The sequence below is a fragment of the Euphorbia lathyris genome, chromosome 2, assembly GCF_963576675.1.
Source record: "Euphorbia lathyris chromosome 2, ddEupLath1.1, whole genome shotgun sequence".
Taxonomy (NCBI): Eukaryota; Viridiplantae; Streptophyta; class Magnoliopsida; order Malpighiales; family Euphorbiaceae; genus Euphorbia; species Euphorbia lathyris.
In genome coordinates this window covers 27,585,337-27,611,272 of record NC_088911.1, presented here as the reverse complement: position 1 = coordinate 27,611,272, position 25,936 = coordinate 27,585,337, and the positions used below count along the sequence as shown (strand labels likewise).

The 25,936-nt window shown below is 38.6% G+C and overlaps 1 protein-coding gene across 1 annotated transcript; it reads left to right on the top strand.

Annotated features, from left to right (window-relative positions):
• The first annotated feature begins 22,164 nt into the window (after positions 1 to 22,164).
• LOC136217558 (uncharacterized) lies at positions 22,165 to 25,573 on the top strand. The gene is made up of 2 exons (XM_066004135.1): positions 22,165 to 22,992; positions 25,304 to 25,573. Exons 1-2 carry the CDS (start codon positions 22,279 to 22,281, stop codon positions 25,457 to 25,459), a joined length of 870 nt encoding a protein of 289 aa, XP_065860207.1. The 5' UTR covers positions 22,165 to 22,278; the 3' UTR covers positions 25,460 to 25,573.
• The last annotated feature ends 363 nt before the right edge of the window (positions 25,574 to 25,936 follow it).

Here is a 25,936-nt window from a genome sequence, read left to right as displayed (position 1 = left end):
TTGCTTATCTAGGCTTTCCACAAAAATAGCCATTTCAACTTTCACATAGGAATCAGCTATCAAAAAAAAAAAAAAAACTTTCACATAAGAATCTAGTAAGATGAATGTAGGGTTTTGTGTTAAAATCTTTTCGATACTTTTATGTATCTCTTGTTTGTAGATTAGCGAATTATGTAGTGATGTGATATCAAAATCACAAAAGTATGGAATAAATGAGTTTGAAATTAAGAAGCCTAGTAGAAGCATGATGGATCTATTGGAGTTGTCAATTGAACCTATGACGAGGAATCGTGCAAAGAAAGATCAACAAATGCTTAATGGACTCATCTTGAGTTATCTTGAGTTTTTTTTTTTTTAAACAAGGAATGAATTCTAGCGAAGTCATTAGAGATTGTGTAATCTATATATATAATATAAAACAGTAACGATGGAGCTGATGTGTCACTTCCTCCTTTTTTACTGATAAAAAATATAATATAAAATATAGGGTAAATAATTATAAGGTCCTTATGTTTTTACTTAACATGCTAGTAAGTCCATCATATTATTATAAGGTCCTTGAGTTTTATCTTAATCAATTCTTTAATCCTTCTATTTGTTTTTGTGAATGAAAGTCCGAAATTACCCCTGGTTATATACATAAAAAAAATATCTTTTAGTTTCAAATTTAATCTAATTAATTTTAATGAAGTTTTTGAACTACATATACACCGAAATTAATATACTTGAAAAAATGTATTATTAATTTTCTTAAATTCTAATTATTTTTTTTTATTTTTTAATATAATATCTTTAAACTAACATTAAATATTATTATAAATTTTTTTAAAATCATATATTTTTTTTCTTCATTTAGTAAAATTTATTAGAATTGTAAAAGGATAGTCTTACTCCTATTTTAATAATTTTTGAAATATTTTTTATTTATTTTTTAGTCAATAAATTTTACGTTATTAAATTAAAGTTCTATAATTAGATAAAAAAAATTAATAAATCAATTACTTTATATTGGAGTTTATATTGGAGAGATTGTGATTATGTAGAAAAAAAGAGAAAAAATATAAAATAGGAAAAATAGATGTTTTATTAATAAAACATAAAGTTCTCCTTGTTAAGGATAATTGGCAACCCCATTCTAATGTTCTCCTTGCTGCTGAGGAGTTTAGAAGAAATGTGGTGGGATGGAATAAAAACATCTTTGGCCATATTATCCGAAGGAAAAATAAACTCTTAAGGAAGATGGAAGGCATTCAACGCTGTTTGGAGATCCGTTTTGACCACAGTATGAATTGTCATCTTAGATCTCTCCAGAACGAGCTGGAAGCGGTCCTTAGACAGGAAGAGCTCCTTTGGTTCCAGAAATCTAGGAAGGCTTGGATTAAGGATGGTGACCGGAACACCAGATTCTTCCACCTTTCTACTATTATTAGAAGGCAAAGGAACCAGATCGATGCTATTAAAGATTCTAATGGTGACTGGATTTATGAGGAAGAAGATATTCGTCGCCTTGCTCTTGAGTTCTATAAAAACCTCTTTAAAGAGGAAGTTGTGGATCTGGACAAAGCCCACTCTGGGGTCACCTTTCCTAGGCTGGAGGAGGAGGTAATTGTTGATGCCTTTCATCCTATCGACCGGAAAGAAATTGAACTTGCCTTCACCAGTATTGGAGCTACTAAAGCTCCAGGGATCGATGGTATCCCTGCTAGTTTCTACCATAAACACTGGGACTCGGTGAAGGAAGGTGTCTATAATTTTATCTTTGGAATCTTCCGCAGTTCCAACGAGATTAGCCTGGTGAATAAAACCCTCCTGGTTCTGATCCCTAAGGTTGAAAAGCCCTCCTCCTTTTTACAAATGAGCCCGACCAGCCTATGTAATGTTTTATACAAAGCTATCACTAAGATTGTGGCGAATAGGATCCGGCGGATCCTTCCTGAGATTATTAGCCAAAATCAAGGTAGCTTTGTTCCTGGTAGGCAAATGATGGATAATGTGGTAATTGCCCAGGAGATGGTCCATTCCATGAAAATGAGGAAGGGTAAGAAAGGGATCGTGGCTCTCAAGCTTGATCTGGAGAAAGCTTATGATCGTTTAAACTGGAGCTTTCTTTTGGATAGCTTAAGTAAAGCTGGTATTCCTGAGAACTGGAGGAGTTTGATTGAAGGTTGCGTGTCTTCTCCTGTTTTCCAGGTTCTGATCAATGGAGATATGTCTGATGAGTTTTCTCCTTCTAGGGGTATCCGTCAAGGAGATCCTATGAGCCCTTTCCTTTTTGTGATAGCAATGGAAAGGCTGGCTCACCTAATTCAAGAAGCTGTGAATAAGGGGAGTCTCCATCCTGTGTCCATTAACAGATTTTGCCCTCCTATTTCCCATTTGTTCTTCGCTGACGATGTGATGATCTTTGTAGAAGGGAATGAGGAGCAAATTGGTGTGGTCATGAATATCCTGGAGTGCTTTTGCGTTACTTCTGGCCAGAAGATCAATGTCCACAAGTCCCGGATGCTTTGCTCTAAGAACATGGATAGAAGCCTCTGTAATAAGCTTAGCGATCTTTCGGGTATCCCTCTTACCCAATCCTTGGGAAAGTATCTTGGGATCCCCCTTCATAGTGACAGAGTTTCCAAAGCCTCCTTTAAGGAGACTCTGGACAAAACTAATGGGTTGTGTGCTAGTTGGAAGGCCAATTCTCTTTCCTTGGCTGGCTGTCTAACCTTAATTTAGTCTATCAACTGCGCAGCTCCCAATCATATCATGCAAGCATGTAAGTTGCCTAAGCCGGTTCTCAATGAGCTTGATAAAATCAACCGGCGTTTTCTTTGGGGTGAGTCTGGAGAGGGTAGGAAGATTCACCCAGTCCCTTGGAAGGAGGTCTGCCAGCCTAAAAGCAGGGGGGGTCTTGGCATCAGACAAGCTAAAGATAACAATAAGGTCTTGTTGATGAAGCTCCTCTGGAGAATGTGGCAGAACCCTTCTTCTCTTTGGGTTCGATTGCTTTGTGGCAAGTATCGAAAGGACAAAATCTTTGGGGGCCCTAAAGAGAGGATTGGCAATTGTTCTTTCCTTTGGAAAGGGCTCAGTGCTGTGTTTGCTGAGTTCTGCACGGGGGTTGGCCTGGAGGTGGGTAATGGTAAGTCCATAAGCTTCTGGTATGACACCTGGATCAGAGATAAACCTCTTATAGAGGTTTGCTGCTCTCCTCCGCCTAGCAATTTCCGCAACTGGAGGATTGCCGATGTGGTGGACTCTGATGGGGACTGGATTTGGTCTATGTTTGATTCCTTCTTGAGCCTTGATTCTCTCCTCAGAATCAGCGGAGTGAAGATTAGTAACCTTGAGGAGGACAAGGATATGCATTGCTGGGCCCTGACAAAAAATGGAGCTTACTCTTGCAAGTCTGCCTTTGAAGCTTTTACTCTTGACAGCTCCGACCCTCTTTCGGACACTTGGAAATCCATTTGGGCTCTGAAAATCCCTTACCGAATGAGGAGCTTCCTGTGGCTTGGAGTCAAGGACAGGTTGCTGACTAATTCGGATAGACATAGACGTCACTTGGCGGATTCAGGTGCTTGCAGTAGATGCAGAGGCCAAGTTGAATCTTTGTGCCATGCCCTTAGGGACTGCCCTAAGAGTAAGGAGGTTTGGCAGAAAGTTCTTCCGCACCACATTCTCCCCTCCTTCTTTGCCTACCCTGAGAATGACTAGTTCTCCAATGGGGTTAAAGGTAGGTTAATGGCTAGCATGGAGCAGGGATACATTTTATTTGCTATTATCTGCCACCACCTTTGGAAGTGGAGAAACGAGGAGATCTTTGGTGAGAAGACTGTTTTTATTCAGAACTTACCCGAGTTCTTCTCTAAAAAGCTCCTTACCATTACGGGGAGCTTCAAAGGGGACCCCCTTGCCAATTCTACCCAGAATAAAGAGGTTCAACTCGTTGGGTGGTGTATGCCGAAGGATGGGGTGGTTAAGTTGAACATGGATGGCTCCTGTCTCAACAATGGAAAGATCGCGGCTGGAGGCGTGCTCAGGGACGCGGGAGGTGCCTGGTTGTCTGGATTCACCCATAACCTGGGTTTGGGCTCATCCTTTTCAGCGGAACTTTGGGGTATTCTTTCTAGAGTCAAGCTTGCCAGAAATCTGGGTATTAAAAGGCTTGTTGTGGAGTCTGATAATATGGAGGCTATTAGTATGATCTCTAATAATCATGCTTTTTGTCTTAGTAGCCAGAACCTTATCAAAGCAATAAGAAGTCTTGGCTCCTCCTTTGAGTCCTTAGAGTTCAGCCACATCTACAGAGAACAAAATCGAATTGCGGATCGCTTGGCGGCGGCTGGGCACGAGGGGATGTTAGGTGTTTCCACCCTTTCTGATCCTCCTATCTATCTTTCTTCTCTCCTTTTAGAGGACAGAGTTGGGGTTAGCTTTCCTAGGCTGATCCCATGTTAGCTTTTGTCTCGGTGTTGGTTTGTTTTCTTTCCTGTTTCTACCAAAAAAAAAAACATAAAGTAAAGGGTAATTTTGGTATTTTAAAATTTATTTAGTATAATTTGACCATTGACCCAAGTATAAGGACTAAGGAGTTAACAAAAACAAAAACTGGGGGACTATATAATTATTTCTAAAAACACAGGGACTAAGTAGTGCATTAGGTAAAAACACAAGGACCTTATAATTATTTATCCTAAAATATAATATATTTACTTTAATTATATTATTATATTTATTTATAAAAAGATTATTCTATCCATACTATATCTAAGAGTTCTACAAAATTTAAATTAATCCCTAAAATCTCTATAATTCTTTGCATATCTATATCTAAAAGTTCTACATAATTTAAATTAATCCCTAAAATCTCTTTAATTCTCTGTATATCTATATATAATATAAAACAGTAACGATGGAGCTGAGGTGTCACTTCATTATTTTTTACTGATAAAAAATATAATATATTAATTTGAATTATATTATTATATTTATCTATAAAAAGATTATTTAAATTAAATGTGAAAATAAAATAATAATATTTAATTTATATAGCACCTTTATATCATTAATTGTAATTATTAAATTATATTTTTGTTAATATTTATATATTAAGATGAATCCGTGCATCACACGGGTCAAAAACTAGTTATTATATAATATAAAACAGTAACGATGGAGCTGAGGTGTCGACTCCTCGATTTTTATTGATTAAAAATAATATTTTTTAATTATTATTTTTTTTCAATTTTTGTTAACATTAATAAATAATTATTGATTAAAAATATTAGATAAATGATGAATATCACAGAAGATGTATTCGGCCGATAATTATCTAATTGTAAATCTTCAAATTGAATACGTACAACAAATATTAAAATATTAGATGAATAAAATACTCTCTTCTATAATATCCTCTCCTACTTTCTCTCTTTATAAAATATCCAATTTTAGTGCAACTGTTTATCATTTTATAACTTTGAAATACTAAACGTTTGAAATACAAATAAACTCTAATTTTTTAGTTCACTCATGATTAAAATTATTATAGTTATACCTTACATCTATTTGATTTCATTTAAAAAAAATAGTTGCATTTTCCATAAAAATAGCCCTCAATCCACTTAGAGTCTACCAACTGCATTTCCTATCAATCTACACGATTCATCACCCAGAAAGACTTCTTCTCTCACATCAACACTACCCTTCCTTATCTTATCCCATACGAATTCTATTCTCTATTACGGTTTTCAATCAATAGAATTGTATTAAGACTAAACTTCAATTAGGCGTTCCTAAACCTATCACAAGATTTGTATATATATTTACATAAACTGTGCATTTCAGATCAGTGGAGTCGAAGCTGTTGGCTTCTTTCAAGGATTCTGATTTCCTTTCTTTCCTATTAGCAAATCACCAAGTTCATATAATTGAAAAGAAGCTTGGATCAAATAAATAAACTTTCACAGGTAACAGAGGAAGAGTATAATTGATGGAAGAAAATTCTCTTATAATTCTCTTACCTTACTACATATATTGATAGGTATTTATAGATTACAAACATGACTCTTAGTAAACCACATTAACTCTCTATAAATACAGATACAGAAATGACTCTTGGATAATCCATTGAATCAAATTAAAGACTATTAATTATAAGTTCATTATTTCAACACACCCCCTTAAACTTATAATTTTTTTATCCCTTAGTAACACCAAGAACAATTCTTAATTTGCTACATTTTCGAACTTCATCGTTATTGACCTCTTCACTCCGAGCTTTCATCATTCCCATTATTATCTCCATCGTTTTCTTCGAATTTGATTGTTATTGACCTTTTCACGGAGTATTCCATCATCGACATTATTATCTCCATCCTTTTCTTCTTCCTCATCATCATCGTCATCCCAATCATCTTCGTCAGTACCATCAACATCACTATTATTATCGTCAACTTTTATTTTGGGGTTTGGATGTGGAACATAACTTGAAGTGCACCTTCTACATGACATTGACATAATACTACTCATGTCAGTTCCCTGGACTTCTTTCACTCTTTCCTTCCTCTTTTCAACTTCAGTGATGTCTTTGGGAAACATCTCACTTGGTTCCTTCATTAACTTGGCACATGTTTGATTTTATCAGAGGATTTCTCAATACCTTCTGCACTTCTGTTGTCTTTTGCTTCTTCTTCCACATGCTTGCTCTGCTTCTCTTCTGATACTTTGATTTCTTTTTCAAGCCTCTGCCTCTTCTTAGATACTTCCGAATTTTTCACATTTTTCTTCTCTGGTTTTACTTCTTCATCTTCATCCTGATCGTCGTCTCTGTCTGAAGACTCTGAATTCTCATCAGCCCATTGTAATACGTCATCTATATGATTGCTTATATATTTGTTGAATGGATCAAGTGCAAATTTCTCAATTCCCATATCTTCCTCTAACAGTCGACAAAGACGGGCCGTTGTAAGTTCCTCATAATTGGCTTTAATATAGGAAACTCTCTTCATCATGGCCTTGCTAATGTTGAACTTACTTGGAACTTCTTTCTTCTTACTGACTGGATCAGTTTCTGGCAAAAGACCCATCACAGGAGAATCTTCCATTTTCTCCTCATCATCAGATACATGTTCTTGTACCTTCGCATGTCTTTCACCAATTTCTCCTAAATCCTCAGAATTCTCATCATCATCATTTTCTAAGGATTCCACCAAACATTGCATGACAAATTTCTTCCGTCCATCCAATGTATATTTCTCCAATCCCAATTCCTTCTCCAAAAACCTCCTGATCTCCTCAAAGGTCAAAGAATCAACTTGTTCTTTGATGTCATCTATGCATAAACGCATAGCTTTCCAAATTTGGGACTTGGTCTCCAATGAATCAATGGTGATTTCTCTTTTCACCATTATTCTCAATTTTCAGGAGAATTTTTTTCTAGCTCTGCTACCAATTTGTTGGATCAAATAAATAAACTTTCACAGGTAACAGAGGAAGAGTATAATTGATGGAAGAAAATTCTCTTATAATTCTCTTACCTTACTACATATATTGATAGGTATTTATAGATTACAAACATGACTCTTAGTAAACCACATTAACTCTCTATAAATACAGATATAGAAATGACTCTTGGATAATCCACTGAATCAAATTAAAGACTATTAATTATAAGTTCATTATTTCAACAAAGCTGTGGTTTACCTTGATTTAATCTGTGATTACCTTGATTTCTAATTTAGGATTCAAATATTCTCTACATAGCTTCATATTGGCAACATGAAACAGTAATTGAGGCCACCAATTGAAGCATTAATTGATTTTTCTTGGTGTCGATGTGATGATAAAGAAGCTGCAACTTATGCCATATTTCTATACCCGTGTTACAGCATCTGCCACGAGCTCTACTCTTGCCGCAACATCTGTACCGGCCACTACTACTAATCAAGGTATGCCATTACAAAGGATATCAAGCCTTTGTAACAAATATTGTTCGACTTCTGTTAGCTCTATCTGCCATTGGTGAATTGGTGTCTATATTACTAACATCGTTGGACTTCTGTTAGCAATATCACTAAGAAACTGCCACTCATGATGCCCTATTTCAATTTGCACCCTTTGCTCTCTCTCTCTCTCTCTCAGTTTCATGTTGTACCTATCCAATTATTTCTCTATTTTACTAACTTTTCATAAATATTGAGATTTTTTGGGATAAAATTGTCTTTATGCTAATGCATGTTATCTTTCTATCATTGTTTAACATTTATTTTGATTCATATATGCTGATTCATGGGCATTGACTATAATCGGAATCAAGTTAATTTTCGAATCATACAATCACTTTAAATTGTGATTTGAATATTTAGTGAAGGTTGCTAAAATATTGTGTTCTTTTCTCTTGGATTCTACATTAATATGTTAAATTTCCATTACATATTGGCTGTGAAAAATGGTATCTCTTTTAAGAACTTGGTTGTATTAAAGTTCCATATTTCTATTCCTTTGATGGTTGTATTATATTAGAATTGAAATGTGATGACCCGCGAGGCTAAACCGGGTCATACTCATTTCGCAGGCCCAGCCCATACTTAGACCTATGGTCTAAGATCGGATGAGACCCGAATAAAGGAAGCGGGCGTAGCGAGTAACCGCCCCGAATGGGACCCGAATAAGCGGAAACGGGTGAAGCGAGTAACCGCCCCGAATTCCTAAATGGAGCATCAAGACTCCCACTCAGAACCACGTTCGTTGCCATGAAAGCCACGAAAGGGATATGGCCTAAAAAGGGGGAACCGCCCTCAGAACGTGGCCCACTAAGGAGTAACCGCCCTCGGTGGTTACCTAAAAAACACCTATAAAAGGCCTTAAGAACGAGGGAAAAAGGTACGCTCATAATTTTCCCCGCAATACTATTGTCAAATTACCAACCTTCTTACAAAAACTGACTTGATCGTCGGAGAGTTTTCCCGGAGATCCTGTCTCCGGTTCTGTTTTGCAGGTAACTCTGGCAGAGAATATCAAATCGGATCCGGCAAGTTATCATTGGTGCGGTGAGCGTGGACCTTTTTTACCAACATTTGGTTAAAGGTACACGAAGAACATGTCAGAACCATCACGAGCGACCGGCGTTACCACTAGATCAACCAGTATGAACTCCAGGGGACCACGGATTGCGAATTCGCAACCAGCAAGTACACAGCCTGTGGTGCCTAGCTCATCGGGTCCTTCGGGACAATTGAGTCCCTTATTGGAAGTCCAAGTGCAAACTGAGATGGAAATGTCCAATAGTGATTTCGTGCAGATGGCAGGACAAGTCTTGGCTTCGAACATGAGCCAGACAGCTGGAGATCGAATGATTAATTTACTAACTGCCCTCGCCGAACACAATACCACCGTGGCGGCTGCTCCTCAAGAACCTGTGGTTATCTCAACACAATCACCGACTATCCCTGTCATATCGGCCCTCTCGCAGCCATCTCAGGCGCCAAATCAAGTGGGCCAGAGTAGTCGCACAAACCCACACAGCCACCCGAGCAACTACTCGCACCCAGATCTCATTACGACGATACATCCGACCTGGCAGCCATCCCAACCGTTGCCAGGAGTGCAAGGCACTCTTCCGCTACAGCAAGTGGAACCTTTTCCTCACAGACATTCGGAGTTGATGACTCCTGGGCGAGAGCACATATGGAACTTTGATCCTATAATGGGACAGCAGTTAGTCCCCCAACAGGCACACGTCTCAACACCGATGGGCGGATGGATGCCACCCAGAATTCACCAGCAGCGGATGGAAGAAGTCCGGCGAATACCCGATATTGACTTAGAAGATCAATTACGAAGCATGATGGAGCGAATGGGGTACTTGCCTAGGCCGAGAGCAGAGGTCCAGAGCGATTCACCTTTTGCCCCTTCGTTGCGGGAATTCATTCCAGATCACAGAATCAAAGCGCCCGCGATACCTAAATACTATGGGGATCCAAATTCTGATCCCGAGGCTCATGTCAGGAACTACAGAGAACTAATGGATGTTGCAGGAGCGAGTGAAAGCATCATTTGCAGGTTATTCTCGACAACTTTGGGCGGAGCCGCATCTGATTGGTTTCGATCTTTACCCGCAGAATCTATTCACAATTGGCATCAATATAGTCGGGATTTCTGTGCGAAATTTATGGGCTGTAAAGCAGCGGATGTGACGGATAGGCAGCTGAAGGAGATCAAACAGAGGAACTATAATTCCCTAAGGGAATTTGTTGTCGCATTCAACGATATTCTGGTGCGATTGCAAAACCCGGATATCGTGAGCATCCGCAACATCATGGCAGATGGAACCACAGATTGGAGTATGCGGGAGGAAATCATCCGCAACAAGCCGCGCACAGTGGCCGAACTCATGAAAATAGCAAAGGAATTCATGGAAGTGGATGATGTCAACAGGGAACATAGGGCTCAAACCCGGCGAGAAAGAGATGCCGCTAGATCCACTTCGGACAATCGACGCCAGACCCAGTCCAAAAGTAATTTTGTTCGAAGAGGCGATCGCCCCTTTCAAAGTGGCGGATATCAGACACCATTAAACACGACTCGCCAGGAGGTGTTACTTTAGATCAAAAAGAGCCCCCTGAAGAAGGATGTGCGGTTCCCCGAGGTAAAAGGTCGAACCAGTTTGGGGCGACATCCTAACAAATATTGCAGGTTCCACAGACTGAACGGCCACGACACGAACGATTGCTATGAATTGAAGAAGGAGATTGAAAGGTTGATCGAAAGGGGCAAGCTGAATCAATTTGTACGAAAGGAGACTAGTGACGAGAAAGCAACGTTACCACATCAAGAAGAGGCAAGGCCCGAAAAGAAGCAGAAAAAAGGAGTGATAAACGTGATAGCCGGCGGGATCTATGAGCCTCCAACAAAAAGAGCTCGCCGTGAACAGCGAAAAAACAACACTCATAGGGGGGATGCCCTCAATTACTCATTCGCGCGAATCACGGAGCCGCATGCGGATGCTTTGGTGATTACAATGGCTGTAGAAGGATGGGACGTCAAACGGGTCCTTATTGATACTGGCAGTTCTTGTAATGTTATTACTCGGACTGCATTCAACAAGTTGGGAATTAATGACGAGCGAGTGGAACATACATTCATGGATGTAACAGGTTTTGGGGGTCAATCCTCTCAAACAAGTGGACAGGTGGTGTTGGAGGCAGAAATGGGCGATAAAAAGCTAAAATGGCGAGGTGATTTAGAATTCGCAATTGTTGATCTCCCATTGGCCTACAACATAATTCTGGGATGCCCATTCCTGTCAGAAACGGAGTCGCTCATCTCAATGAAGCATTTAACATTACATTTACCAACACACCAAGGGTGAGTCATAGTTGAAGGTGATCAACTTGTATCTCAACAGGCCTATACATTGTCACTTGAACCAAAGCCAGACGAGGAAGATAGGGTAGAGGAGAAGTTGCCAGCGGAAGCATTGGGAGAAACGGAACTATTCGCCATCTCAAGCGACAAAAATGTGCGAATAGCGACGGGCCTCCCCGAAGAAACGAAGAAAGCCATTGCCGAGGTGCTGGTCCAATGTGAGTCGGCATTTGCCGCCCCAAATGAAATACTGAAAGGAATAAGTCCAGACGTAGCAACCCATCGTTTGAATGTAGACAAAGGTGCAACCCCAGTGCGACAGAAAAAGAGAGGACATGCTCCTGAGTGGTAAAAGGCGATTGAAAAAGCAGTGGCGGATTTGCTAAAGTCAGATGCAATTCGAGAAGTCACCTATCCGGAGTGGTTAGCCAATATGGTGCTAGTCAAAAAGCCAAATGGAACGTACAGAATGTGCGTCGACTTCAAAGATCTGAACAAGGCATGTCCGAAGGATATGTATCCGCTTCCTAACATTGATATATTGGTAGATGGAACTGCAGGATATGAAGCTTTATCATTCACCGACGTGAAATCCAGTTACCATCAGATACCCATGGAGAAGGCGGATGAAATCAAAACATCGTTCATAACTCACCAGGCGACTTATTGCTTCAAGGTGATGCCCTTTGGATTGAAAAACGCGGGAGCAACATACCAGAGGATGATGAACAAGATATTTTCAGACAAATCCGGCGAGAACTTCTCGATCTACGTTGATGACATGATCATCAAAAGCAAGAAAATGCAAGACCACCCGCAGGATATCAAAGAAATCCTGGAAGTGCTAATCAAATATGGCCTCAAATTGAACCCAGAGAAATGCACATTCGGAGCAAGAGCGGGAAAGTTCCTGGGTTTCATTGTTAGCGGCAAGGGAGTTGAGGCGAATCTCGAGAAGGTTAAAGCAGTAATGGAGATGAAAACGCCGAGGAGCATAAGAGAAGTACAGAGACTAAATGGGCGGTTGGTGGCATTAGGGCGATTCATATCATGCTCAGCTAGGAGATGTCTACCTTTCTACAATGCCATCAAAAAATCCAAGTCCTTTGAATGGACGCCGGATTGTCAAGAAGCATTCGAGGGGATAAAGCGATTACTGTGTTATCCGCCCTTAATGAGTAGGCCGGAGGATGGAGAAGATTTATTTCTCTACGTATCCGTCACCAATATGGCGATATGCACTGTGATGGTGCGAGAAGAAGAAGGGCAACAATATCCAGTGTACTACGTGAGCAAAGTCCTAAAGGATGCAGAACTCCGGTATTCGAAGTTGGACAAAATGGCCCTCGCAGTGATAACCACGGCGGCTAGATTGAAACCATACTTTCAGGCGCATACTATCATTGTGAGAACTGGCATCCCAATGCGAAAGGTATTACAGAAACCTGACGCATCCGACCGGTTGATGGAATGGTCAATTCGCCTGGGAGAATTCGATATTCGCTATGAAGGGAGACCAGCGCTAAAGAGCCAAATACTCGCCGATTTCGTGAACGAATTCACCTGGGATGACGATGAATGTCTGAAGGCATAAAAAGAAGAGTGGAGCATGTACACAGATGGGGCATTATCTACAGATGGAGCTGGGCTGGGAGTCGTCATCAAGGGCCCGGAGGTTATTCGCCTATGCTATGCAGCAAAATTAACTTTCAAAACTACCAATAATGCCGCAGAGTATGAAGCAATGATATGCGGATTGAAGTTGCTCAATGAACTCACCCCAGAAAGAGTGGTAATCTACAGCGATTCCAAACTCATGATAAACCAGATCACAAAGAATTATCTGGTGAAACAGGAGGAGCTAGTAAAATACCATCAGGTAGTCGGCAGATTGACACAAGAGTTAACGTACAAGGGAGTCGTTTGGGAGATGGTGCATGTTCCGCGAGGCCAAAATGCAAAGGCTGACGAATTGGCAAAAGCAGCGGCAAGTAGAGAACCATGGAGTCAAAAGGCATGCAATTTGGAAATAAAATCGGCACCAGCATTCGAGGTCGATCAGATTATGGTCATCGAAGAACTGGAAGACGATGAAGATTGGCGGATGCCCATTCGCCAATATCTGGAGCAGGGAGATTTACCGGTTGATAAGAGCTTAGCCAGAAAGCTAATTGGGCAGTCAGCTCGATACTCAATTCGGGATGGAACTTTGTATCGGAAATCGTACACATGTCCATGGTTGAAATGCATTAGTCGCAACGAAGGAGACTACGTGCTGCGAGAATTACATGAAGGAATTTGTGGCGCGCACGAAGCTTCGGCGGCGTTGGCAAGAAAGGTCAAACTGATGGGATACTACTGGCCCAAGGTGGTGGAAGATTCCCAGAAGATGGTTGCGGAATGTCACAATTGTCAAATACATGCGAATGAAAAGCATGTTCTCGGAAACGACAAAGAAAAGGAAGTACTTGATAGTCGCAGTTGACCACTTCAGCAAATGGGTAGAAGTGGAGGCAGTAACCGCACAAACACCTGAGCGAATGATCGAGTTCTTACGAGAGAACATTATCATGCGATTTGGAATCCCGCAAAAGCTTATAACCGACAACGGCACCCAGTTCAACTGTGCCAAGTTCAAAGCATACAGCGAAAGCATGGGGATCAAAAATCATTTTTCTTCCGTAAACCATCCCCAATCGAATGGTATGACGGAGGTTACCAACAGGGCCATGATTCAAGGCATCAAGAAGCGGCTAGGAGACAAAAAACAGGTTGGGCGGATGAGATACCCCATATGTTGTGGGCATACAGAACCTCTGTAAAGGTAGCAACAGGCGAAACACCTTTCTCGCTAGTTTATGGAGCCGAAGCAGTCCTACCTGTTGAAATCAAGTCGCCCACCGATCGGATAATTTATTATTGCGACACACAAAATCCTATCAACATTAGAGATGCTTTGGATTCTGTGGAGGAACGAAGAGAAAAAGCTTACATGCGAATGGCAGTATACCGCAATAGAATCAAGAAATATCATGACAGAAGAATGCGAAAAGTAATAATCAACGAGAACGACTTGGTCTTGAAAAAAGCGGATAAAATACAATCCAGAGATGGCAAAGGCAAGCTGGGCGTCAACTGGATCGGACCATACAAAGTATCCAAGAAGCTGGGACCAGCCACTTTTGAAATAGAAGAAATGAGCGGAAAGAAGCTCCCGCGCACCTGGAATCTAGAGAATCTACGCCTATATAAAAAGGCCGAGTAGTTCGAGGAAATGACGAGTACTCTTTTTCCTTTTATGAGTTTTTCCCATTGGGTTTTCTGATAAAAGGTTTTAATGAGGCTTTGATCCCACACAGTTGGTGTACCTATGTAATAAACATTTTCTCTTTATCAATAAAGGTATTCAATTATTACATTTATTCAATATGTTACGCCCGAATGCGGATTGTTCTTAAAAACACATAAATGTGTTGCCTATTAAAGAAAGGCGGATGCATGATTACGCATCACTCGCAAAACCCTTAGGGTTAAACTCAAAAAACACATAAATGTGTTGCCTATTAAAGAAAGGCGGATGCATGATTACGCATCACTCGCAAAACCCTTAGGGTTAAACTCAAAAAACACATAAATGTGTTGCCTATTAAAGAAAGGCGGATGCATGATTACGCATCACTCGCAAAACCTTATGATTAACCTTATGATTATATTATTTTCGAAAGAAAAATAATAGAGTAAGGCATAAAATTAAGCGAATAAACGAGTACTCAAAAATTGCAAAAAGGGTTTGGCCACCCTAGCGAAAGTAAAAATTACTATGAAGAATTACAAGTATGAAGTCGGCAAAAGGCAAGGATCATACATGAAAATAAAGTGACAATAATCGCACGTATAGGCAAGGCAAAGCGGCAAGTGAAAGAAAATTAATATATACGGGCAGTTTGTTACATACAAAAAGTCCAAATATAAATTAAACTATGCTACGGCTTCCTCTCCTTCACCCCTATTGCTTTCCTCGCCTCCAGCGACTCCCTCATCTCCTCCAGTGGGCGGATCTACTTCAAGCAAATCCTCAACCCTCGAATCAATAACTGCTTCAGAGGGCGGTACCTCTTGCTCAGGCTGAGAGATGTCCTGCGGTGCCCCTTCTTCCGCATTCTGGGTAGGGATCTCGCCGATAATTGGAGATTCCTGAAAACTCTTCCAATCTAAGAGGAGTACCTCATCCATATCAGCATCCTCGGCTTCCAGCTTGTCCCACTTCTCAGTTAAATCCTTTTCAGGGATGGGAACCTTGGGGCGGTTAAGTACGAGACCCTGATGTCCATGCTCATAAGCGGCATGAATCCGCTCCCCATACCAGTAGATGCGGGCACCGTCTTCAGCCAGAATTTCCTCAGCCCTCTTCTTTTGTGTCTCCTTGGAATCAGCTAGATCATCGAGGGCCTTTCGCAGCTCATCGGACTTAGCCTGAAGAGATTTAAGAGCCTCCTCCTTCTCGCTCACAGCCTTCTGAAGGGGGCCTTCTAGGACCTTCACCTTCCCTTGGACATCATCATAAAGCGACTTCTGAGTCGCCAATTCAGTACCAAGACCTTCCAACTCCTTGGCTCGCTCGGCATCCCTTCGGAGAATGCCCTCAGCGAAATTGATAATCTGCATATAAGACGGCTCACGAATAAAAAAGGGCGAATAGAAATAGGCGGTTACAATGGACGCAAGATCCTTGAAAGAGAATGACAAGCAACAATATACCTCTACAGAACGCTTCTCGATCCCCTCCACAGCGGTAGGGAGCGGTACTTGTTCGCGCACACGGGAAGCAGAGGGAAGCCGCCCGAGGACATTGCATATGGAAGAGACAATGTCCTTGCAAGAAAAACTCACGGCCATGCCAAAGGTCCTAGTCCACCATCCGCTGATGTCGGGAATTGGCTGCAAAGGCGTAAAGAAAAATATCAAGAGAACAGCAGATAGCTCATGAGGAAAAAAGTAGCAATATAGAAAGAGGGAATAGATCATGATACCTCATGAATTGGGGTACTGCTCTTTCCTTTGGATGAGGCGGATACGGGTGTACCGCCAACAGTAAGGGACACGGAGGTGTTCTTCTTCTTGGGACGAGAAGACTCTGTATCCGCACTTATCTTCCGCTTCCTCGTCAAAGGAAGATCCTCGGAGGCAGAAGCGGGACCTTGTGAAACGGAGGCCCTTACAGGAGAAGCCGCCTCAATGGAAAGAATCGTTCCTCCAGAAGAATCCGCCCCTACAACGGAGGCGGTTCCCGCCATCCGCTTCTTCCTTCTCGCTAAGGCTTTAGCCTCCCGATCTGCAGCGATTTGAGATAAAGGATCACCCCTGCAAAGGGTTAAAAGAAATCATCAACTTGGAAATAAAAAGTACCTTGTACAAAAACGCAATAAGGGATATAGACCACGCGATCCCCCTCGCGGTAGGCAATCGCTACTCGGCTCCTTAGCATATGGAAGGCCTGATCATATGTCCATACAAAAGGAGGGGTACTCTTCAGGAACTTGATGACGGCGGATGCTTCCTCGCTGGGATAACCGAAGTTCAAACTCTTCACATTGGGCCGGCCCCAATGGCGAAGGAAGTTCGGATTTCCCTCATTAAACTTGATAAAAAAGTAAGAGCGATCCCACTCGCGGATCTTGTTCAGTTTCTCGTCAAAACCATAGTATCCGCTCTGGCGGATGAAAGTGAAATACCCCGCCGAACTCTTGAAATGATGAAGCTTGGAGAAAATTTTAAGCGAGAAATGAACCTCCAAACAATCCGCCAAAAATTTATCCAGGGTCAAGTCGGCCCATCCATTTGGATGTAACTGCCCGGGTGCGATTCCGTAACCGCTGAGGATGGAAGCAATCTCATCCGCCAGCGGATAAGTGAAGCCGCAGATAATCTGGGCGATGAAAATGGTGAAATACCCCTTTGGGTAATCGCCCGATCCTCTATCCTCCCCGGGAATGATGGTCTCGAGACCTTGGAGCCAAGGATATTGCACCCGCAAATCCTCAATGGTCTCGCGACAAACTAGGCTTCCCGACCTGTCCCTCTTTGGTAACAAACGGGGGGTTGGGACAGGTGGCAGAATCAACTTCTTAGGGTCAAAACCTAGACCCTCGTCGGTTGTATTCGCCAGGTGGAGGAAGTCAGTGGGGTGGGAATCAGACCCATGAGAACTGGTTGAAACTTCATCAACCATCTCATCAACTTCATGAGAAACCTCGCGGACGTAGCTCTCATCGAACGGTGCGAAGTCAAGGTCGGGGTTCGACATGTTGAGGAAAAGAAATAAACAGAAGTAAAAAGCCGAACGAGGTACAAATTATGAAGAGGAAAACTTACATGGGAAAGACAACACAGAGAAATGACGGAAATAAGAGGTCAACGCCGGAAAAGATGACGCCGGAAAAGAAATAACGAAAGAGAAAAAATTCACAAGTTTTTGAATTTTGAATAGACAAGCGAAAACGAAGCGTCCCCTATGAACAGACCCTAAAAGGCTCTTGTATCAAACTAAAGGGGAGGCATGTGATGACCCGCGAGGCTAAACCGGGTCATACTCATTTCGCAGGCCCAGCCCATACTTAGACCTATGGTCTAAGATCGGATGAGACCCGAATAAAGGAAGCGGGCGCAGCGAGTAACCGCCCCGAATGGGACCCGAATAAGCGGAAACGGGTGAAGCGAGTAACCGTCCCGAATTCCTAAACGGAGCATCAAGACTCCCACTCAGAACCACGTTCGTTGCCATGAAAGTCACGAAAGGGACATGCCCTAAAAAGGGGGAACCGCCCTCAGAACGTGGCCCACTAAGGAGTAACCGCCCTCGGCGGTTACCTAAAAAACACCTATAAAAGGCCTTAAGAACGAGGGAAAAAGGTACGCTCACAATTTTTCCCGCAATACTATTGTCAAATTACCAACCTTCTTACAAAAACTGACTTGATCGTCGGAGAGTTTTCCCGGAGATCCTGTCTCCGGTTCTGTTTTGCAGGTAACTCTGGCAGAGAATATCAAATCGGATCCGGCAAGTTATCAAAATGTTATCATCTTATCATTTTTTTGGCTTGGCTGATAGTGGAGTATGGCTTCCATTTTATGCAGATAGTGGAGTATCTCTCTATTACTCCTACTTCATTTTTTTTTGTTGCTCAAAACGTGTTGGATATTTTGAAGGTTCTTATGGATCTAGATCCTGGATTGATGGGAAATCTCTTGGTTGAGCATCAAACATTTATTTAGTTGTATTCATCAACCTGAAAATCAATCAAATGTGTAGAAATACATGTTGCTAAGGTGTGAAACTATACTTATATTGTACCTAAATTGAAGGATGGAGTGCGTTTCCTTGGTGTTGGAATAAACTTGAAAACTTCCATGATTAAATATTTATTGAGATTTAATTTTTTTATCTATATTGAATATAGTTTCTCTTGATGATTGGTTGCTTCTATATCAGTATATTACAATGCAATATAGATTGCTTCTATATCAGTTTATTATATAGCCTACCATTTTGCAATTGTTTATTTATTGATGTGAACTTAAAAAATAAATTTTTTCAACTAAATTGAAGAAAAACAGATCCTTCATTAAATAGAGGATAAAAACAGATCCTTCATTTTATGTAATTTTATGTGGAAATAAAAATATGAAATAATATCTTTTTGCTTTATTAATTAAGCTAATTTAATATATTATGAAAATAGAATAATAAAAATTAATTTAGAAAAAAAATCGATATCATTAATTTTAATTATTAAATTATCAATAAAATTTTAATATTTTTATGCTAAAAAAGAATCCGTGCATCACACGGGCCAAAAACTAGTTTTGTATTATATTCAAACCAAACCCATAATAGTGATATGTAAAAAGATTGACCATGTTTTAAAAGACGCTTTAGTCTTGCATGTGTTTGACATGTGCAAAACCCATTGAAACTCATTAAAATTAATGCTCTAGCCATATAGGTTTAATTAGACTTATTTCTAGCTAATTAAGAGACCCAAATAATGTTAATTAGTGAGCTGAAATTGGAGTCCAAAGTACAAAAACGGATTTCATGCTTAATTAGCAATAATTCAATATTTCTTATCTAATTATGATTTCTTTTAGCTTGGTGAACAAGATTCAACTTCACTGTTTTCCTTATCAGTTTAGGTTTAGGTTTATTTTGTAGCCTATATAAAGGCTTGTATTTTTCATCATTTGAATATCAATATTTTTAGAGTAATTAATTTATTAGTCATTATATTTTGACAAAACACACTGTTTAGTCCCTGTATTTTCAAAAACACATGGTAAGGTCTCTAACCTTTTTCCTAGTGAACTGTTTAGTTCTTCCGTCTGTTTGTTAGATTTTTTACCGTTTATGAATTCGGAAATGACTAAATTACCCTTTACTATTTACCTTCAAATTTCAGTAGAGGAAATTCAATTTAGAAGAAGAAGCTATTTGTATGGAGAACAAGAAAAAGAACAGACCTAATGCTTACGAATTTGAACGATTAAGAAGAAAATCAAGAAGAAGAACACTCAAAGTTGATTTCAGATGCAATAGAGTTCAAAGGAAAGGAAAATAAAGGAAAAGAAAATAAAGGAAAAGAAGAACGCAAATCCAAATTGACTAACAGAATCTTCATGAGAGTCTAACGGCAGGGACTAAACAGTTCACCGAGAAAAACGTTAGAGACTAAACAGTTCATCGAGAAAAATGTTAGGGACTTTACCGTGTGTTTTTAAAAATACAGGGACTAAACAGTGTGTTTTGTCAAAATATAAAGACTAATAAATTAATTACCCATATTTTTATGAACAAAAGTCAATTTTTTTTGCTTTTGGACATTTTTATTATGAGCTTGAGAGATCGGGTCATCTTTCTTGCAATATTATCTTGATCGTGAATAAATATTTTGGTAAGGTACTTGTGAATCGCCAAACACTCAGGTTTCAATTTAATTATTCAAATGTATAAGGTTTTTTGTTTTTTTGATAAAATAATAGGTATCATTTCATTAGATAAGGAAGTTCAGAGATACAGATACATAAAAAATGAGGAATAAAACCTCATACCCATACAGGCTAGTGCCAGTACAAGATCCATTACAGGAAGAAAAAAGACTACAATGAGCAATAAAAACCATTAAAGGTAGAAACAATACAAAGAAACTAGAAACCATATACTCCTTGAAAGTCGAATCTCGTTGAAATACTGCTGCAATCCGTTCTTCATCCTTCAAACTCCTCCGGACATTCGGATTTGAGTCCGTTTCTATTGTGCAACCACGCAGATCTATAGATCTACGGATAAGATAAATCTTTTCCGCTTGTGCTAAAACCGAAACAATGATAAAAGATAGAAGTATGGCTAGCAGATGTAGATCTGACGAAAAGAACTTCAAAAAAAGTAATAGATTTCAAACCAACTAAAGTTACAAAACTAAGAAAATGCAAATCTAAAACATAGATGGGAGGAGGAAGAAGGAAGTCGGGATGGATCCGGTTAGAAAGGAGTTAGGAGAAAAGCAAGGAAAAAATGAAAGAAAAAAGAGAAGATGAAAGAAAATGGAGATGAACTTTGAAGAAGAGGGAAGAAAGGAGGAGAGAAGTGAGAGCTTCTCACACTAGAAAAGTCACATGCCCCCGAACTTCACCTAAATTATGTTTCCAAATGTATAAGGTTAGATCTCATTTCATTGTTTTTAATTCTTTGGATTAGTTGTTATCACTCGTTTGTGTTTGTTGTTTGATTGTCTTAATTCCTTAAGATAGATCCAGAAAACTTGTTGATTTGATTATTCGGTATTGATTCATTAAAAATCTCGAGCCAAACTATATTAGATTCATCATACATGTATAAAATAAGTAGCATGAAAAACAAAATAAAATAAAATAGAAGTCTTATAACATACACATTAATTTAAAAGATTTATAAACAAACAATCATTTAGTATTGACCGAGCTCTAAGAATAGTAGCTAGTAATGGTAATCGGATAAGACAAATTCACAGATCCCATATGGGCTTGTGATCGGCGGGGTTGCAAATGAACCATAGTTACTAGTGCTACTTGTGTAAATATCAAAGTAGAGATAAAGAGTTTGGGGAGGGAGAAGCAAATAAATCTTTAGAATTTGTATTTTGAACTTTAAATTTCTAATTTTCGAATTAACAAAAACCTTAAAACAATTATTAAGGTTTTTTTTATAGATTTTATTGTGACTAGTTAAGAGTTAGATTCCCGAATCAATTACTAATTCTTTTCTGTGATCATTAATTATTTTATTTTAAATTAAAAATTAAAAAAATATATATATATTAACTAAAAATTTAATCAAGTTCTCAAACTTGAAAAAATTCACATTGGACTCGCTAATATCATGAGCCTATTTTAAAACCAACTCGGACTGAGCTTAGGTTTCACAAGCGGACTCAATTACTTTGCGAACTAGCTTTGCTCCAAACTCCAACCATCCATCAAATATGAATACGATGGACAAGCAGAAGTCAACTACTTGAATTGAGATTTTTCCCCATTGGCATTGTAACCACGTCCACAATGTCCGATTTTCTTTTTCTTAGAAATTTTGTTCATCTTAATATTTTGCCATATAAAAGCAAGCATAATTCAAAGCAACAAAGTATATTCGTTTCCCCGAATACGTGAAATGTCAGTTCAAATAAATAAAAATATATTCCTCAAATGGCATATTCGTTATAATATGATAAACCAAGGGCTAATCATTCACACTCAACTAAAACTCCTAACTCCTATTGTAACAAGCCAATCAATCCTTTGCATAGTGTAGTGTTTATACGGCTCCCAAATATTTTCTGGTTCCTTCTCTAGTCTTCTCCCCTGAAATGCAGACTGAACTCAACCATACTGCTCATGGATTCTCTAACCTTTAAACCTTGTTTCAGTTCTTTCTATTTTTATCCTTCAAATCCTCCGACTCAATATTCCGCTCCGAAAAACTTTTCATTTTTCAAGTTCACTCCTATAATCAAATTTAGAACTTCTCCAATCTGTTTCTCTTGTAAGAGTCCTTCAAATCCGCAATTTCCTAAATCGAATCGTAAGAATAACACCTTCTTTTTAACTCCTTTATTGATTATTGTCCCAATCTTGCAACGCGTCAAACGCGTAGCTTCTTCGCAGACCAAAAAATGGGTTTCTCAGCTGCAAGCGTACCGGGAGGAATCGGAGAAGGCAATGAATGATTGTAACGGCGATTTTTTGCAGAGTGGATCTTTAGGTGTGACTTTATTGAGTATAACGACGAACGCTAAAGTCCGATTCAGTCCTTTTGTATCGACATTAGCAGGTAATCCGACATTTATTTCGGGATTCGTTGCGTGGTTCGTGGCTCAATCAGTAAAGGTGATTCTGAATTTCTTTGTGGAGAGAAAATGGGATTTGAGAATAATGTTTGCCTCCGGAGGAATGCCGTCTTCACATTCGGCTTTGTGCACTGCTTTGACAACATCTGTAGCTCTTTGTCATGGCGTTTCTGATTCATTGTTTCCAGTATGTTTAGGTTTCAGCCTTATTGTTATGTACGATGCAATCGGTGTTAGGCGTCATGCTGGGATGCAAGCCGAGGTATTATTTTATTTCTTTTCTTTAAGCATTCGTTATTGTTTGAGTGAAAATTGGTGTTCTATTATTTTGTTTTATGTGCATTTGAAGCGTAATGCGTAGATTTCTAGAATTTGCAATGTTTTTCTTGTTTTTTCAAACCTTGGGGGAATTTTTTCAGTGGTCCTATGTACTTTGGATTTATATTTAACTTTGGCTCGTTCTGTTTCCATTTAGTTTCTTCTAGATAGGGGTTCAAACAGAGTTACAATTGTGTTATTTCACATAAGTATATATAAATGTAATAGAAATAATAATAGTGTCAAACTTAAGAATTTGTCGTTGTAAATAGTGTGTCAAAAAATGACAATCCTTTTTCTAGGTAGGAATAGGATAGCTGAAGTTGTGATTGATTTAGAATTTTTGGATTCATATTTGGCATAAATTTTATGCTAAATTCTAGCTTTTGAAGAGAGCTTCTTAGACCTTTTCTATCCAAAGTAAAACAAGGACTTACTTTTCTGGATTATTTACTTTTCTTCATGGTTCAATATCAGAATTTGAATATAGCTGTTAGAAGATTGGAACCTAAGTAGAACACTATTCAATATTGTTGAATTTATTATTCTTCCATTGATGCTCAAAAAGTCATGCAAACCTGTTGGGCACGGATATATGATAGCAAAAGCATGATGAGTAATTTTGGATTTTGGTGGATTAAGCTCTGATTTTTTTTTTTCAATAAGATAGGACCGGTAATCATTTATTTTAATTTTTTTGTTATTACATAAGTTTATTTTTATCAAATTAGTTAGTTGTGAACATCTAATTTACTGAAATTTCGAAAGTATGTGAAAATGGATAACGCTTTCTTAATTGAGTTTTATGTTTAAAGCTAACCTTTCTAGTAATCGATAGTTTAACTTGACTAAAAATAAAAGATTAATAAAATTAGAGACTTAATCTACCAAATGAGTTTGGGGATGCTTTTAAGTCATATATGACTAGTGCTTTATTTCCTCTAAAGAAATCCATAAAACATTATATATCATGCGGTACTAGTGCTTTATTTCCTCTAGAGAAATCCATAAAACATTATATATCATGCGGTGTTGTCATTAATTGCTGAGATTTTCTAAGCATTGATTGTGCATAAGTAGATAAATCAGTATGACGTGCATATGACTTGTTAATTCTAGTATCATAATATGTGATTGATTTATGTATATAACTAGGTGTTGGGTCAACCTTTTCACCAGTAATATTTTTCTCAACGAATTTAAGACGTTAGTTTCATATTCTCTCTGGATATGTTGCACGTGGACAGTTTGGAGTAGGTAAAGTATTTATGAAGCTTTTGGTTAGAGGGTTAGGAAATAGCTGCACAACTGACCAGGTGTTTGTAGAGTGCTCTTGGGTTCAATTTCATTAAATACATTTACAAGGAGGGCCCAGTCTTACTAAATACAAGGAGAAGTAATGAGCCTCAATTATAACCTTGAACAAAATTTCTCAACAAGGATACCTGTAATTCATGCCAAATAATGATGGATCCAAGAGAGAGAGGTTAGAGTAGTTTCAGCACTCATTGGTCGCTAAAAATTCATTGAAACTGAGTGTATAAAGTTTTAAAATTCTTTTTAGCAAAAGCAACAAAAAGGAAATATATTAATTAAGAACTCATGGGTGCCTCAAACATTCCATTAGTGAATTTTAGATTCGTCACTAATACCAAAGAAATAAAGTACTTGTCTTGATATGTTTAAGATTATCCGATTGGCCTTTTGAATTTACTTATAAGGACCCATTGACTTCCAAACTTGCTTGAAGTTACGATGGTCTGTTAGTCTCTTAAACTTGCTTAAAGTGATACGTGTTTTAACTTGTTCAAATCTCTCCTTGTTTTGCCACGTGGATTTAGAGAGCTAACTAGACATTTTAAGCAAGTTCAGAATGCTAATAAAGTATTTCCAAAGTTCAAGAGGTAGTCATATAATCTGAACAAATAAAAACAGGAGACTCTGATGTATTAAACCAAAAATCAATCATAAGAATGTTCTCAAGATGGTGAAATTGAATTGCATGAATTAACTTATTCAGCCTCTGCATAATAAGTTGTGTACTTAAAACTGCAAATTAAGCAGCTGGATTCATCATCACTTGAACCTTGAAAATGTTGTTCAAAGAGTGGATATTTGGAGTCGTTTTTCATGGACATGATCAAACTTTATTTGGAGCATACAATTCATGAAATGCATGTGGATGTGGATGTGTTTCTTCTTTGATTCCTTTTGAAATGCATATTAATGAAATCATGTTATATGGACTGAAATAGGTTCTGAATATGATAGTGGAGGATTTGTTTCAAGGGCATCCAATCAGCCAAAGAAAGCTGAAGGAACTTTTAGGCCACACTCCCTCGCAAGTCCTAGCTGGAGCTATGCTAGGCATTTTGGTCGCCTGCTATTGTTGTCAGGTTACTTACACTTAGTTGTAATCTCAAAGGAAATTTTGCTTCATTCTTCACTCTTATGTTATCACAAAAATACTTGGAAATAGAAAATGATCATTTTCTCTCCTATGCTATGAATAACATTATTGCTTATTATACTGCCTTCCCTCTATTTCTTAATATTAGCTTTACTCTCCGAATTTAAATGTTCAGTTCAAACTTTATTATTATTATTTTGAGATTTTCAAAGTCATGCAAAAATTAAAAATGTAAATTTCTGTAAAAAAATCAAAGGGTAAAGTAAAAAAAAAAATGTTTATGGTTTGCCATATATGTTTGTGTAATATAGGTCTGTTGTTTAAAAGTTTGCAATACAATATTTTAAATTATGTTATTGAGTTCTGATAATGTTGACAATCGGTAAGGGAATTTTTGTTTTAAAAGAAATTACATTTAAATATTGATAAAATACAGCTCTCCAAATCGAAATCAGGTGAATATTTTACCTTTCTTTTA